The sequence below is a fragment of the Schistocerca nitens genome, chromosome 1 (assembly GCF_023898315.1).
Source record: "Schistocerca nitens isolate TAMUIC-IGC-003100 chromosome 1, iqSchNite1.1, whole genome shotgun sequence".
Lineage (NCBI taxonomy): Eukaryota > Metazoa > Arthropoda > Insecta > Orthoptera > Acrididae > Schistocerca > Schistocerca nitens.
Window position 1 is genome coordinate 1139899378 of NC_064614.1, and position 14591 is coordinate 1139913968.

The window sequence follows — 14591 nt, forward strand, 5'->3', positions numbered from 1 at the left end:
TCTATTTTCAAGAACCTGCATAAGACTCTCATAATTAATACAGTGTAGTTAAACGAACCTGTTACTTTCTAGAATGAACTTTCACTCTGCAGTGGAGTGTGCGCTAATCTAAGACTTGCTGCAGGTGTGTGCAGGTCCGGGATTCGAAACTTGGACCATTGCCTTTCGCGGACTAATTCTCTGACGATTGAGCTACCAAAGCACGACTCACGACGCACCCTGACAGATTTACTTTCAGCAGTATCTCGTGTCCTGCCTTCCAAATTTCCACGAAAGCTCTCCAGCATACCGATCTCCAATACTGCGGTGAGGTGGATGTTAAGTGTGTTGTGTGTTGTTTGGGGAAGGAGACAAGACAGCGAGGTCATCGGTCTCATAGGATTAGGGAAGGATGGGGAAGGAAATCGGCCGTGCCCTTTCAAAGGAACCATCCCGGCATTTGCCTGGAGCGATTTAGGGAAATCACGGAAAACCTAAATCAGAATGGCCGGACGCGGGATTGAACCGTCGTCCTCCCGAATGCGAGTCCTGGATGTTACGGAATATCATTCTACAATATAATGTGGGAGGAGTTGCTAACTCGGCTGAATCAGTGCTATCGGAATAGATTTATCGATTTCTGCTGTGTAAGTGTAGTTCAAAACCTTTTCTTTTTTTGTCTAAAACCTTACAGCTCTCTGGTGGGCGACAAGAGATTGTTACGTAACAATAAGAAGACACGACGGTTTTTTTCAGTGTCATTGCCGTTTACTAGTTTGTTTGACTACACAAGGTGTTACAAAAAGGTGCGGCCAAACTTTCAGGAAACATTCCTCACACACAAAGAAAGAAAATATGTTATGTGGACATGTGTCCGGAAACGCTTACTTTCCGTGTTAGAACTCATTTTATTACTTCTCTTCAAATCACATTAATCATGGAATGGAAACACACAGCAACAGAACGTACCAGCGTGACTTCAAACACTTTGTTACAGGAAATGTTCAAAATGTCCTCCGTTAGCGAGGATACATGTATCCACCCTCCGTCGCATGGAATCCCTGATGCGCTGATGTAGCCATGGAGAATGGCGTATTGTATCACAGCCGTCCACAATACGAGCACGAAGAGTCTCTACATTTGGTACCGAGGTTGCGTAGACAAGAGCTTTCAAATGCCCCCATAAATGAAAATCAAGAGGGTTGAGGTCAGGAGAGCGTGGACGCCATGGAATTGGTTCGCCTCTACCAATCCATCGGTCACCGAATCTGTTGTTGAGAAGCATACGAACACTTCGACTGAAATGTGCAGGAGCTCCATCGTGCATGAACCACATGTTGTGTCGTACTTGTAAAGGCACATGCTCTAGCAGCACAGGTAGAGTATCCCGTATGAAATCATGGCGGTGAATCGAGGAAGTACAATACATACTGACGAAACTAAAATGAGCTCTAACATGGAAATTAAGCGTTTCCGGACATATGTCCACATAACATTTTCTTTATTTGTGTGTGAGGAATGTTTCCTGAAAGTTTGACTGTACCTTTTTGTAACACCCTGTATATGAGTATGTGTGTGTGTGTGTGTGTGTGTGAGAGAGAGAGAGAGAGAGAGAGAGAGAGAGAGAGAGAGAGACAGAGACAGAGAGAGAGAGAGGAACGAGAGGTCATGTAAGCGATATGCCAAGTGATCCTTGTATTAATCGAGTGCCGCTGTGTGTCCAGTTTTAACAGAGGTCAGAGCCTACTGGAGACGACCCCTTTATAAAACAATTGAAAACATCTGTTTTTAGGATGCCACGTGGAATATAAATCAGATATCAAATACCTGTATTGGACAGGTATGCTTATTTTTAGTTATATAGGAGTTACAGTTATCGCACCTCTAACGTAGAAGCTGTGCATGCGGCCGAAGTGGCCGTGCGGTTAAAGACGCTGCAGTCTGGAACCGCAAGACCGCTACGGTCGCAGGTTCGAATCCTGCCTCGGGCATGGATGTTTGTGATGTCCTTAGGTTAGTTAGGTTTAACTAGTTCTAAGTTCTAGGGGACTAATAACCTCAGCAGTTGAGTCCCATAGTGCTCAGAGCCATTTGAACCAAGCTGTGCATGGGTGAGTCTCTACCTCTAATGGCAGCTGTAGTTCTTTCTGGCCATTACCAGTCCGACTTTGGGTGAATGACGAGAAACTGTTTCAGGCAATGGAAAAAAAAATACAAAAAAGGGAAAAAATCTCTTCTTTGGTTTTTCAGTGTCAGTTTTCGTTGTATGGCAGGTAGTGTGCTGCTGCTTTCTTTTCGCTCCCCCTGGAGCTGCTATCGCAGGGGTCGGAAGGACGGCGTCATGCACGCGCGAGATGCCAATTTCCTCGAGATGCGTGTAGATGCGGGCGCGGCCGAGAGGGGCGCTGCCTCTTTATCAGGCTGGACCCGCTTGTCAGCCGACCGCCCGCAGCGCCCGTTGTCCCTGCGTCAGCGCGGACTCAAGTTCATTGTATCTGCGGCCGGCCGCACGGCTGGACAATCGCACTGAGCCTCTCTCCTCTCTGTTCTGTTCTGTGCGTATGTAAGAGTTGCGCGGCCGGCGACAGGGACAAAGGCGCGCGCCTGCCATTGTGCTAGCTACAAAGCGACTGCTTGTGTGTTGCCGCAGGTGCCCCATCCCCGGCTGCGACGGCTCCGGACACGCCACCGGCAAGTTCCTGTCGCACAGGAGGTAAGTGGTCAGCAAGAGCAGCGGCTACGTGGTAGGCTGGCAGTCTGCGGAGCAACAGCAGCCGAATCCGAGGAACCATTCCGTCTGCATAGAGGCCGTCTGGCACTTTACTTGGTAGTAAAATTAATTAGAAAGGAGGTATAAACATTACCATCCGGCTCCAGACTTACTCAGCCGCATTTCAACAAGAATAACGTCCAGTAAGAGAGCATTAGGTTCTTGGATTTCCAGAGAGTAATATCAGGCTAGTCTGTTTCGAATTTACTAGTTACTTTATATACCATATACAATAGTCAAACAAACATATCACTTTTAAGTGTAGCTTCCAACCCTTTGCCTAGACTTATTTTGGACAGTACTTCTCTTTTTTTTTCAGATGCGTGATACAAAACTATGTGAAGGCAGATAGTCACAGAATAGCACTTTCACAATAAGCTATAATGGAGTCACAATTCACAGAACAGCACTTTCATAATAAGTTATAATGGAGTAACACCGTTTTCTTCAAAACCGAGTTAAAGTTGTGTTTAATAAGCAATACTGCCGAAAGTACTGGTAAATTTGTCACTGTACTATACTTTCCAGTGTAGATATGCAAATATGCTGTATAGTGCAAAGCAGAAAATCTAAGGTCCTTGCACAAATTGTGCTTCCATTTTTCTGTCTTTTTGTGGATGTAATTATAGACACTTATTATTATAAAACGCTGCTAAAGCAAAACGTACTGCATACGTTCAGGATAATAGGTAACACCAACAAATTTTAAGTAATAAAAGGTAACAGACATCTTCATTAACAAGTAAAGTAGAATAAACTATTTGGCAGTAGCTTATTTAAGAAAATGGAATTTACCTGAATTGTGTATGAAGTAAGGGTGTTCGCATGAGTATAAAATAAACTCGACAGTGCTGAACTAGCGCTTCACTAATGTCCCAATTGTTGAAGGGCTCTCTTCCATTCCACCTCCATCCGGCCACTGTCATTTCCGCACTGAAATAAAAAACTAAATTATTCAGATAGAAAGGTGAACGATACTCTAAACACCAATGAACACTATTCACTACATCAGCCAAAGTCATACTGTGCAATAATGTTTTATGTTGACTTCTTTTTGGCTATTCTCTTCAAATGAAAATTTACTGATCTAAGTAACAAAAGTTTTGTCTCAAGTACAGATAGTGTTGAGGATCAGTGGACAAAGTTCAGAACCATCGTACAATATGCGTTAGATGAGTATGTGCCAAGCAAGATCGTAAGAGATGGAAAAGAGCCACCGTGGTACAACAACCGAGTTAGAAAACTGCTGCGGAAGCAAAGGGAAATTCACATCAAACATAAACATAGCCAAAGCCTTGCAGACAAACAAAAATTACGCGAAGCGAAATGTAGTGTGAGGAGGGCTATGCGAGAGGCGTTCAATGAATTCGAAAGTAAAGTTCTATGTACTGACTTGGCAGAAAATGCTAAGAAATTTTGGTCTTATGTCAAAGCGGTAGGTGGATCAAAACAAAATGTCCAGACATTCTGTGACCAAAATGGTACTGAAACAGAGGATGACAGACTAAAGGCCGAAATACTAAATGTCTTTTTCCAAAGCTGTTTCACAGAGGAAGACTGCACTGTAGTTCCTTCTCTAGATTGTCGCACAGATGACAAAATGGTAGATATCGAAATAGACGACAGAGGGATAGAGAAACAATTAAAATCGCTCAAAAGAGGAAAGGCCGCTGGACCTGATGGGATACCAGTTCGATTTTACACAGAGTACGCGAAGGAACTTGCCCCCCTTCTTGCAGCAGTGTACCGTAGGTCTCTAGAAGAGCGTAGCGTTCCAAAGGATTGGAAAAGGGCACAGGTCATCCCCTTTTTCAAGAAGGGACGTCGAACAGATGTGCGGAACTATAGACCTATACCTCTAACGTCAATCAGTTGTAGAATTTTGGAACACGTATTTTGTTCGAGTATAATGACTTTTATGGAGACTAGAAATCTACTATGTAGGAATCAGCATGGGTTTCGAAAAAGACGGTCGTGTGAAACCCAGCTCGCGCTATTCGTCCACGAGACTCAGAGGGCCATAGACACCGGTTCATAGGTAGATGCCGTGTTTCTTGACTTCTGCAAGGCGTTCGATACAGTTCCCCACAGTCGTTTAATGAACAAAGTAAGAGCATATGGATTGTTAGACCAATTGTGTGATTGGATTGAGGAGTTCCTAGATAACAGAACGCAGCATGTCATTCTCAATGGAGAGAAGTCTTCCGAAGTAAGAGCGATTTCAGGTGTGCCGCAGGGGAGTGTCATAGGACCGTTGCTATTCACAATATACATAAATGACCTTGTGGATGACATCCGACGTTCACTGAGGCTTTTTGCAGATGATGCTGTGGTGTATCGAGAGGTTGTAACAATGGAAAATTGTATTGAAATGCAGGAGGATCTGCAGCGAATTTACGCATGGTGCAGGGAATGGCAATTGAATCTCAATGTAGACACGTGTAATGTGCTGCGAATACATAGAAAGATAGATCCCTTATCATTTAGCTACAAAATAGCAGGTCAGCAACTGGAAGCAGTTAATTCCATAAATTATCTGGGAGTACACATTAGGAGTGATTTAAAATGGAATGATCATATAAAGTTGATCGTCGGTAAAGCAGATGCCAGACTGAGATTCATTGGAAGAATCCTAAGGAAGTGCAATCCGAAAACAAAGGAAGTAGGTTACAGTACGCTTGTTCGCCCACTGCTTGAATACTGCTCGGCAGTGTGGGATCCGTACCAGATAGGGTTGATAGAAGAGATAGAGAAGATCCAACGGAGAGCAGCGCGCTTCGTTACAGGATCATTTAGTAATCGCGAAAGCGTTACGGAGATGATAGATAAACTCCAGTGGAAGACTCTGCAGGAAAGACGCTCAGTAGCTCGGTACGGGCTTTTGTTAAAGTTTCGAGAACATACCTTCACTGAAGAGTCAAGCAGTATATTGCTCCCTCCTACGTATATCTCGCGAAGAGACCATGAGGATAAAATCAGAGAGATTAGAGCCCACACAGATGCATACCGACAATCCTTCTTTCCACGAACAATACGAAACTGGAATAGAAGGGAGAACCGATAGAGGTACTCAGGGTACCCTCCGCCACACACCGTCAGGTGGCTTGCGGAGTATGGATGTAGATGTAGATCGCGAAACGGATCGAAATAGTGCTAGAAAATTTCCATCTCCGTATACATGGGTAGGTGCTGCGTTTCTGTGTAATCTGTAATTCAGAAACCACGGGATAGACACGTGCCCCAATAGTTTTTCGTACTAACATTTTTGTCTCCTTTCAAATTTAATCTGTAAAGTGGCAATGGGAATAAGTGCTGCTTTATGCCTTCATACATCTTTTAGTCTCTCTTCAGTCTTAAGCATGTTTACACAAATAACACGATATAGCTAGCAAAATGCTTGCACCATCTCCTGCGAATCTTGTGCCTCGAAATTATCCCCGCAGAATCTCACCGTACTGTTTTAAATATTCCGACTCTCTACAAATTCAACAGTATATCTTTACGTTATTGCAGTATCATCCCTATGTCGAGGTGCCTTACGTTAAGAGTATTGGTTCTCAATTTGGAAGTTGTCGTCCACTTGGAGGCGTTTTCACTTCTCGAGGGGCGATAGAAGCAAAAGAGGCGTCTTGGGGCATTATAACTGGAGCTTTTTTAGATGGTCAGTCACTTCAAAAATGAGATCAGAACAACTTACCAAAGTAGAAATACCAAAATGACGTTAAATACATATTTGTTTTGTAAAAAAATTTTAACTTCCAAAAGCTGCAGTGATATCGGCAGGTGTAGTGAACGTCTAAGAGCCAACACGTGCGGATGAATGCAAAAAGCTCCAAGAGAAATGTACGAACCGAGTCAGCATGGGCCAGCAGCAACGGAGCGTCAGTATGGAGACTAATGAAGCTGCTTGTATGAAGTGGTTGTATTCCGTTCAGCACAGTGAAAATATGTCGTGTGTAGTCAGTGGCATAACCAGTTTTCTCTGAATAGCTGAGAAAAATAATTGCCGCCAATATTCAAATGAGTTCTTTAAATATGAATTCCTTCCCTTGCCTGCAAATAGATAATTACTCTTGCGCCTCATTTATGAAAAGACATTTTCAAATGAAGCTATGAAGCCTCATAGACTGAGTGATCATCTTGGACAATTGTATCCTAACAAAACGGTTAAGCCTCTTTTATTTTTCCAAGCTTTAAAATTACAGCTCGAGAAAAAAGAAGTGTTGGCAAATCACACGGAAAACGCACTCTCAGCACGGATTATGGCCTCCTTGCCTCATAAAACGCCTCATTATTGATAGTGAAATTTGGGAAATCGCAGCTATTGGGAAAACATAATTAATATTCATCTGTTAAAAATATCAAATTTTACAAAAAAATGCATTGAACATTATGAAATGTATGGTCTGAATTCGATAAGTAAAATTTGAAAAGTTCCGCTAAAATCATTGAAAATATTTTTGAGTGTCTTTATTGCTTTTAGTCCTCGTTTTACCGCAGTTGCTGTTATAAAAGAAATTAAGGTTATATATGACTCTTGCACCTGTAATATAGTCATATTTAGACCATACGCGTTTCACTTTATTTCGAAGCATTTTCAGTGGTCAGTGATGGATAGGAAATAAAAAATCTAATCACTGAGGACGCTCTGAAGTAAAGCGAACGGCTAATGGTCGACATAAGGCCTTCATAATAGTCACAAAAGACGGTATAAAACCTATATTACTCGTATATTTTTCAACATGGGTAAATTTAATTTATCTTAATTAAAAGTTATTACGCAAGGAATATTTCCTATTTCTCAAGGTAGGGTTTTGTTACGGCAGTACTTCGTACATGGGACGGTTGGTATACAAGGTAAACACTGACTGCTCTAAAACTAGGAAGACTTGCCGACGATGGTTAGTGGGGGCGAAACGGTGAGAGCGTTGGCCGCCATTCCAAGGCAACAACGGTGCGCAAGTTGATAAACGTATAACCTTTATCTTCATAAAATGCGTCCATTAAACCATAATCTAACATACGTTTACTTACAAAGAGTACTAAAGGTTCATCAGACCCATATCGCGTCACTTGAGTACCACTACCTATCTTAATGCCTGTTGCGTGTTCCAAATTGTATTACTGATTATAACTGAATAATGCAGAACTTACTCCCCAATTTCCTTTTTTTTATATATAAGTACTAGCTGAGCATCCAGCGTTGCCTAGGTGCATTTACTTCATTCTTCTGTTAATCCATCTCCTCCTTCCCCTTCTGTCCATCACCTAGTCCCCCCTCTCCCTAACCAATATTTCTCCATCTCCTTCTACCCTACTCCATGTCCATCTACTCCTCCCCCTCTTTCTGTCCATTTGCTCCTCCTCCTCCTTCTCCTCTCTATGTCCGACATTTCCATCCCCCTCTAAGTACACCTCCTCACCCCCTCCTCTAAGTCAAGCTCCTCTTCCCTCCTCCCTCTGACCACCTTCTCCTTCCCCTCTCTCTGTCAGTCTCCTCATTCCCCTCCCTCTGTCCATCTCCTCCTCCTCTCTATCCGTCCATCTCATGCTCTTCCCTTCCTCTCTATATTTCCTCTGTCTCTGTCCACCTCCTCCCCTCAACTGTATCCATCTCCTCCTAACCCTCTTTCTGTCCACTCCTCCTACCCACCTTCTCTCACCATCAGCTAGTTATCACATCCACCCAAATAGCAGGCTGATGGTTCTCACCACACCAGTATTTCTTTATAAATAGTAAGTAATATGTGTACAGAGTTTGGATGAAAATTGATCCAGGGGGGTACCTGGAACCTTCTACCCACAGATTTGGCAGAGTACGCACATGTCACGTATCTTTCACATATATTTGGTTCACGCACACATATTTGTACACATATTTCACCTGTATCTGTAGTGAATTTCGCCCCGCAGTTTCGTTTTCACGCAGCTCAATCTTTAAGACGGCTTATATTTTGAAATATGTGTCATACCGTGATATAAGTTTGCAGCTGCATTCAGTTTTATGTGTGAATATTGTCTGAGAAGTGTGTTACGAATAGATGTAGTAAAAAAGCAGGAATAAATTTAAACACGATGCGGCAGTTTTCCAGGCATCTCAGTGTTTACGATGTCATATCTCCTGAACTCCGTGTTGTACAAGAATATAATTTTGCAGCTACATTCAGTGGTATATGTGAATATTGCCTGCAAAATGTGGCGTGTATACAATTGGTAGTATAGAAGTAATAAATTAAAACTCCATACCTAATGTGGCAGTTTTCTGCATGAACAGCGAAAACGTAGCACACAAAAACTTTTTTTTTCTTTCATCATTTTGTTGGGGTTGTCAGAGCAAAAAAGATTCGTAAAGGTTTGAAATTGTGTAAACTTCGTTAAAAGTCAGTAAGTGCTCTCATTCTCAAACAATGGATGAATAAAGTCTAGTTTTCACGCACGTCTTTTTCACCCCCATTCTTTGATACGTATGTGTACTTACATGACCCTCCTATAGGGGAACATTCGCACGTGGAACATTCACCCATGTGTTGATCTGAAGTGCAGCATATCAAGAGAGTTAGTCAGGATAACTACGGACATGCTTCGTTCTGTGTTGTACATAATGCAATCCTGCGCTTTCGGACTCTTCTGGACACTGATGGGCGCCATATTGAGACCCTTTTGTGGCAGTAATGGTAACAGTATGTAATGGTATGACGTACCGTAGCAGCACATTAAAAGTGTTTCATTTGTACTGATTCTGCATTATTTCTCTTTCCCATGTCCTTGACAGTTATGCTATCCAGTTTGGTAATCGTACGGTAGTTAGTTTCCGTGTTGTAACGTGTTAAATAGGGAAAGTTTAATTATAACCACATAGTACGTTTGGTTTTATAAGATACCTTGGACATTTCCTCATTTAATGGGACGTTTTCATCTTATGTTCCCATCAACCTGCTTCGTAATTAAGCCCACATTAAATCAGCATATTCTTCTGTCAAAAACATGAAACAGAGCAAAATAAAACTAGCATACTTGCTTACAAGCAGCGAAGTGTACAATACGGATATCGAACTTGCGAACTTGGTGAAAACTGCAATGCAGATGAGTCGAAACTGAGCATTTCCACGTCACTTTTGCGATAAATGTTGCATGACCGTCCAATTTTTACCTGACCCCCACTTTTCATATCATGCATCTTTTCTGGAATATTGTATACCGATTTATCGTTGCAGTACATCTTCTTTCAAATAAAAGCATGAAAATTAATTACGAACGAAGAGATTCTCAAGCACATTACAATTGCTGTTTCGAACAATGTGACTAATTTAGCATGACTGTGGCCTGTTCCATCCTCTATCCTTGACCAACTTCAGCTAGAAGAGAAAAGAAATGGAATGCAAATAGATACTGAGACGTCGTAATCATGCTCAAGTTCAGATTCGAAAGCAGGGTCGTCAATGAAGAACAAAACTTGTTACTGAATGCACGTCTGTTATGAACACAAACGTACTGGCAGAAAGTAACTGACCTCCTGGATGGAGTGTGCTGCTGTTTATACGCATATCGAATATTCGAGAATACACAAACATTACTGCATTTGCCAGAAGATTAGTCATGGAACTTTTTCCTTTCTCGCCTCGGTACAGACGCCGTCTTAACAGTCGACTTTCAATGGCCTTAGCTGGTAGACACATAAACCAATTTTGCAAAGCTTTGGTAACGATCTAGGTAATATTTTTTGGAGTAGCATCTCTCTTAGGGGGGAAAGGTCGAACTAGTGTCTTTAGTTTAAGGAAAAATAACACAAAATATCGGCCTGTGTAAGTTAAAAAAATGTAAACCGAGGTAACATGTACTACTCGATATGATACGCTGTAATGAATCTGATAATATGACGATTGCTCCAGCTTTATAGGGAGCAAAACTAATATTATGAAATCCGCGCCAGTTCAGTACAGTCGTCTTCTAGCTAGCTCCTGACAAGCAATCCTTTACGGCGACATCAGCTTAGTATTTCGAAAGTGTTAAGCCTTCAGGTTTACTTCATTCAACTTTTGGAAGAAAGGATATACATGACAGTTACCACGCAGTCAACAGGCAATACAGTTGTTTCGTTTTTGAAATAACACATAGATAGCCGCACGCGTTAGCATTCCGCTTCCTGGTTACGGGGAGGCGTGCCGGCTCCAGATGTGAGCCACAGGGCGGATTAACGACCCGGGCCAGTGTGCCGGCCAGCCTATGTATTGCTTTTAGGCATTTTTCCACATCCAACTACGTTTTAGACCGGGCTTATACCAATGTCCCGCCTCAGTTACACGTTTCGCAAACACTTCAAAAGCGCTCTAACATTTTCACGTATGTTAACACAAGACGCACACAGATGGGGTACACAAATTACATCTCAGGTGGATAAAGGGTGGCAAATGGAAGGACATCCAGCAACCCTCTACCAAAAACATTGCAAAATCCAAATTAACATATTAGACCCCGTACAGAATAGGACAGGTCTAGGAAAAAGGAGTTGCATATTTTGGGAAAGTAACGATTTTTTTCAGACATGGAGAATAAATAGTGTCTCAGATGTACGATTATAGCCTACCTACTGTCAGGAGGATAGTATTTCATGAAGAGAACAGCGAGAATATTATACTTGACAGCAAGACATTTTTTAAAACAAAAAATGTTTATCCCCAGGAAGAATCATACCATTAAGGGGAAAAAGTCAGTACTATGCGGTCTGAAATTTGAATGAAGTGGATCATCGTGATAGTTTTCCGGTAATTATTGCCTTCAGTGCGTGACTGCCAGCGTACTACGTTTGTGGCACAGACGTAATTAGTTTAGATACTTCCATTTAATATTGTAGTTTTATGTACAACCTTAGTAAACCATTTCAAGCACATCGATAGAGATAAATAAAATTAATGTTCAAAGCAAGAGTTAACTGACTGCTGCTTTATTTGCACTTTATGTTTGCATGTTTACTACCATAACCTTTCAACAACATACTCCACGATGTGCGTAGCTTTTCACAGCTATCTTGGAAATATATTGTAGACAGTATCTAAAATATAATGGCACTAATGACATAGTTAAATACTCTTAATTATTATAGAAGAAGACAGACTAGCTGAACTAAGTATGGTAAAGCTTGCTGTCATTGTTTTCCATGCTATTAACAATTAGTGTCTTAGAGACAAATACAACACCCCCTGAAATAAGTTAATAACACCCTTGGAAGTACTTCATTCGTCATTCTGTCAGTCTACTTCACTTTCAAAATTTTTCTCCGCGACCACATTTCGAAACTATCCAACCAGTTTCCGCTTTCATTTTTGTTGTCCATCATTCGCTACTATACAATACTACGCTCTCTGCGAAACACTCGGGAATCTCTTTCTTAATTCTATGGGAATTCTCTTTGCTGTTAACTAACCTTTTAACTCGTTAAAAAATCTTTTATTAACAAATATTCTATTTTTTTCTTAAATAACTTCAATTTTCTGTCATCAAAATTCCTAAGTACCTAAAAGATAATACTTCTTACAAGGTCTTTCCTTCCAATGATATTTTGATAAAATTTTCCTGTTTGTTGATTTTTATCAATTTTTGTCTTTTCTGTATTTACTCTCATTTAATACTCTTTTCCCACTTTTACGATTATCTTCGTCATATATTGTTCTTTATCAGACTTATCCAACACAACTTGGTCGTCTGCATACTTAATTGTCATTATCCTCTCTCGACCTCCTATTGTGCCGTCTGGATCTTCTACTATTTTGTCTTTTAGTTTCTTAGCATAAATACTGAGAATCGCCGGTGACAAGAAACAACGTTGTCTAACACTCAATTGTTTCCTCATTGCCAGTCATTATTACATTTTCTGTCTTGTGTAGAGTCCATTTATCAGTCTTCTCACTTTCTAGTCTACACCAATATCCTTTAAGGTCTTCAGAGGTATGCTCCATTCCATTCTATTCTATTCAACGCCTTTTACCAGTCAACAAAACAATTGTACGTATTCATGTTAACTTCTAGCATTCTGAGTTCTATCAGCCTTAAACACCCCTTTTCTGAATCCAAACTGATCCTCTCCCATGGTTTCCTCTATTTTTATCTAATCTTCTGAACAAGATGGTTCAAATGGCTCTGAGCACTATGGGACTTAACATCTATGGTCATCAGTCCTCTAGAACTTAGAACTACTTAAACCTAACTAACATAAGGACAGCACACAACACCCAGTCATCACGAGGCAGAGAAAATCCCTGACCCCGCCGGGAATCGAACCCGGGAACCCGGGCGCGGGAAGCGAGAACGCTACCGCACGACCACGAGCTGCGGACTTCTGAACAAGAGACATGGTTTTCGTAATTTGACATATTTGAAATTAAGTGTCCTGTAGTCGTTGTGTTTGTTTACTTAAAGGACTAGAATAGTTTAAATTAGATCTTCATTATCATACATCCTATTAATAAGTTTCGTCTGGATATTGCTGTATTTCTCATGGTATTTTGGGTTTAGAAATTATTTTATCACAGCCACTGCTATCCTATTTCTAGGATCCTTAATGTTTCTCTTCACTTGACATCTCATATCGGTCCACAGTCCATTGTCATACTACGGTTCTTAATCTAATCTTAGTCGTGTGTGATCCGCTTGTGTGTCATACATACTCCTTTCACACTTGTTTGATCTCTTCTGTGCATGCTGTTTGCTGACTTTTCTTGCATCTTTGTTTGTTAAATACCGACCTGTTATGTGGCTCTAAACACTATGGGACTTAACATCTGAGGTCATCAGTCCCCTAGACCTTAGAACTACTTAAACCTAACTAACCTAAGGACATCACACACATCCATGCCCGAGGCAGGATTCGAACCTGCGACCGTAGCGGTCGCGCGGTTCCTGCCTGACGCGCCTAGAACCGAACGGCCACACTGGCCGGCTGGACCTGTTATGTACACTGCTTCTAATTTACTTTATATTTACAGCTTCTCAACTTCATCACACTGAATTTTCATCATCTTCCTGTCTAGCTTTACCATTTAATCTTCCTAGCTCATTATTCAGTTTTCTACAATATTTCTTATCACTTCTATAGCACGTTCATTCTTCCATTTTCTACGTTCATTCGTTTTATCTAACATAACGTAATCCATCCCTCCCCATTTTTTACCTCATATTCTACTCCAGCCTCTTCTTCTAAGGTTTTCAGAATTTTATTTTTAATAATATTTCATTCTTCTGGTAAATTGGAGCTTTCTGCTGAACTTTTCAGTTCCTCTTCAACAGTTTGAGATCAAGTCTTAAATCCTTCAGTGTTAAATTTAACCACTTACGAGTTGTTTTTTTTTTTTTTTTTAATATGCTTCAGCTTTGTTAAATGTCTGCCGCCAGCAAGTTATGATCTGTACCAGCCTCTGCTCAAGGGACGTTTTTCGTCATTTTGAAACTGTTTTTGAATCTGTTACTGGTTTTAGTAAAATGTAACACGAATACAGAACTGTCACAGGAGGTATCCATGCATGTAGTCTTCGATAGTGGTTGTTAAAACAAGTCTTTGGAATGCAGAGATCAAAGCAATCACAGAAGCCTTCTGGCTTTTCACTCCTGTTGCTTCTTTTCCCAAATCCATATTCTTCAATTACATTATTCTATTTACCTTTCCCTACTACCCATTAGTCTCGTATCATTATAATCTTTACTCGACCCTTACCACTTTCTTCAGATTTCAGGTATTTGCTCATGTGTTTCATTTTTTTCTCTTCCTCTGTATTATATTTTTGCATGTAACCTTGAATGATCAAAATATCCACAGGGACGACCAGCATCTTCATTGCTATTACACTTCATC

At 41.0% G+C, this 14591-nt stretch overlaps 1 protein-coding gene across 1 annotated transcript in view; it reads left to right on the forward strand.

Moving 5' to 3' along the window:
* Positions 1 to 14591, forward strand: part of LOC126232606 (trithorax group protein osa-like) — a gene marked incomplete at its 5' end in the record, with an annotated part of 313958 nt that overhangs the window by 187161 nt on the left and 112206 nt on the right. Inside the window, one exon of the mRNA XM_049942808.1 lies at positions 2630 to 2692. Coding sequence (XP_049798765.1) covers positions 2630 to 2692 — 63 coding nt within the window. The remainder of the gene's footprint in view (positions 1 to 2629; positions 2693 to 14591) is intronic.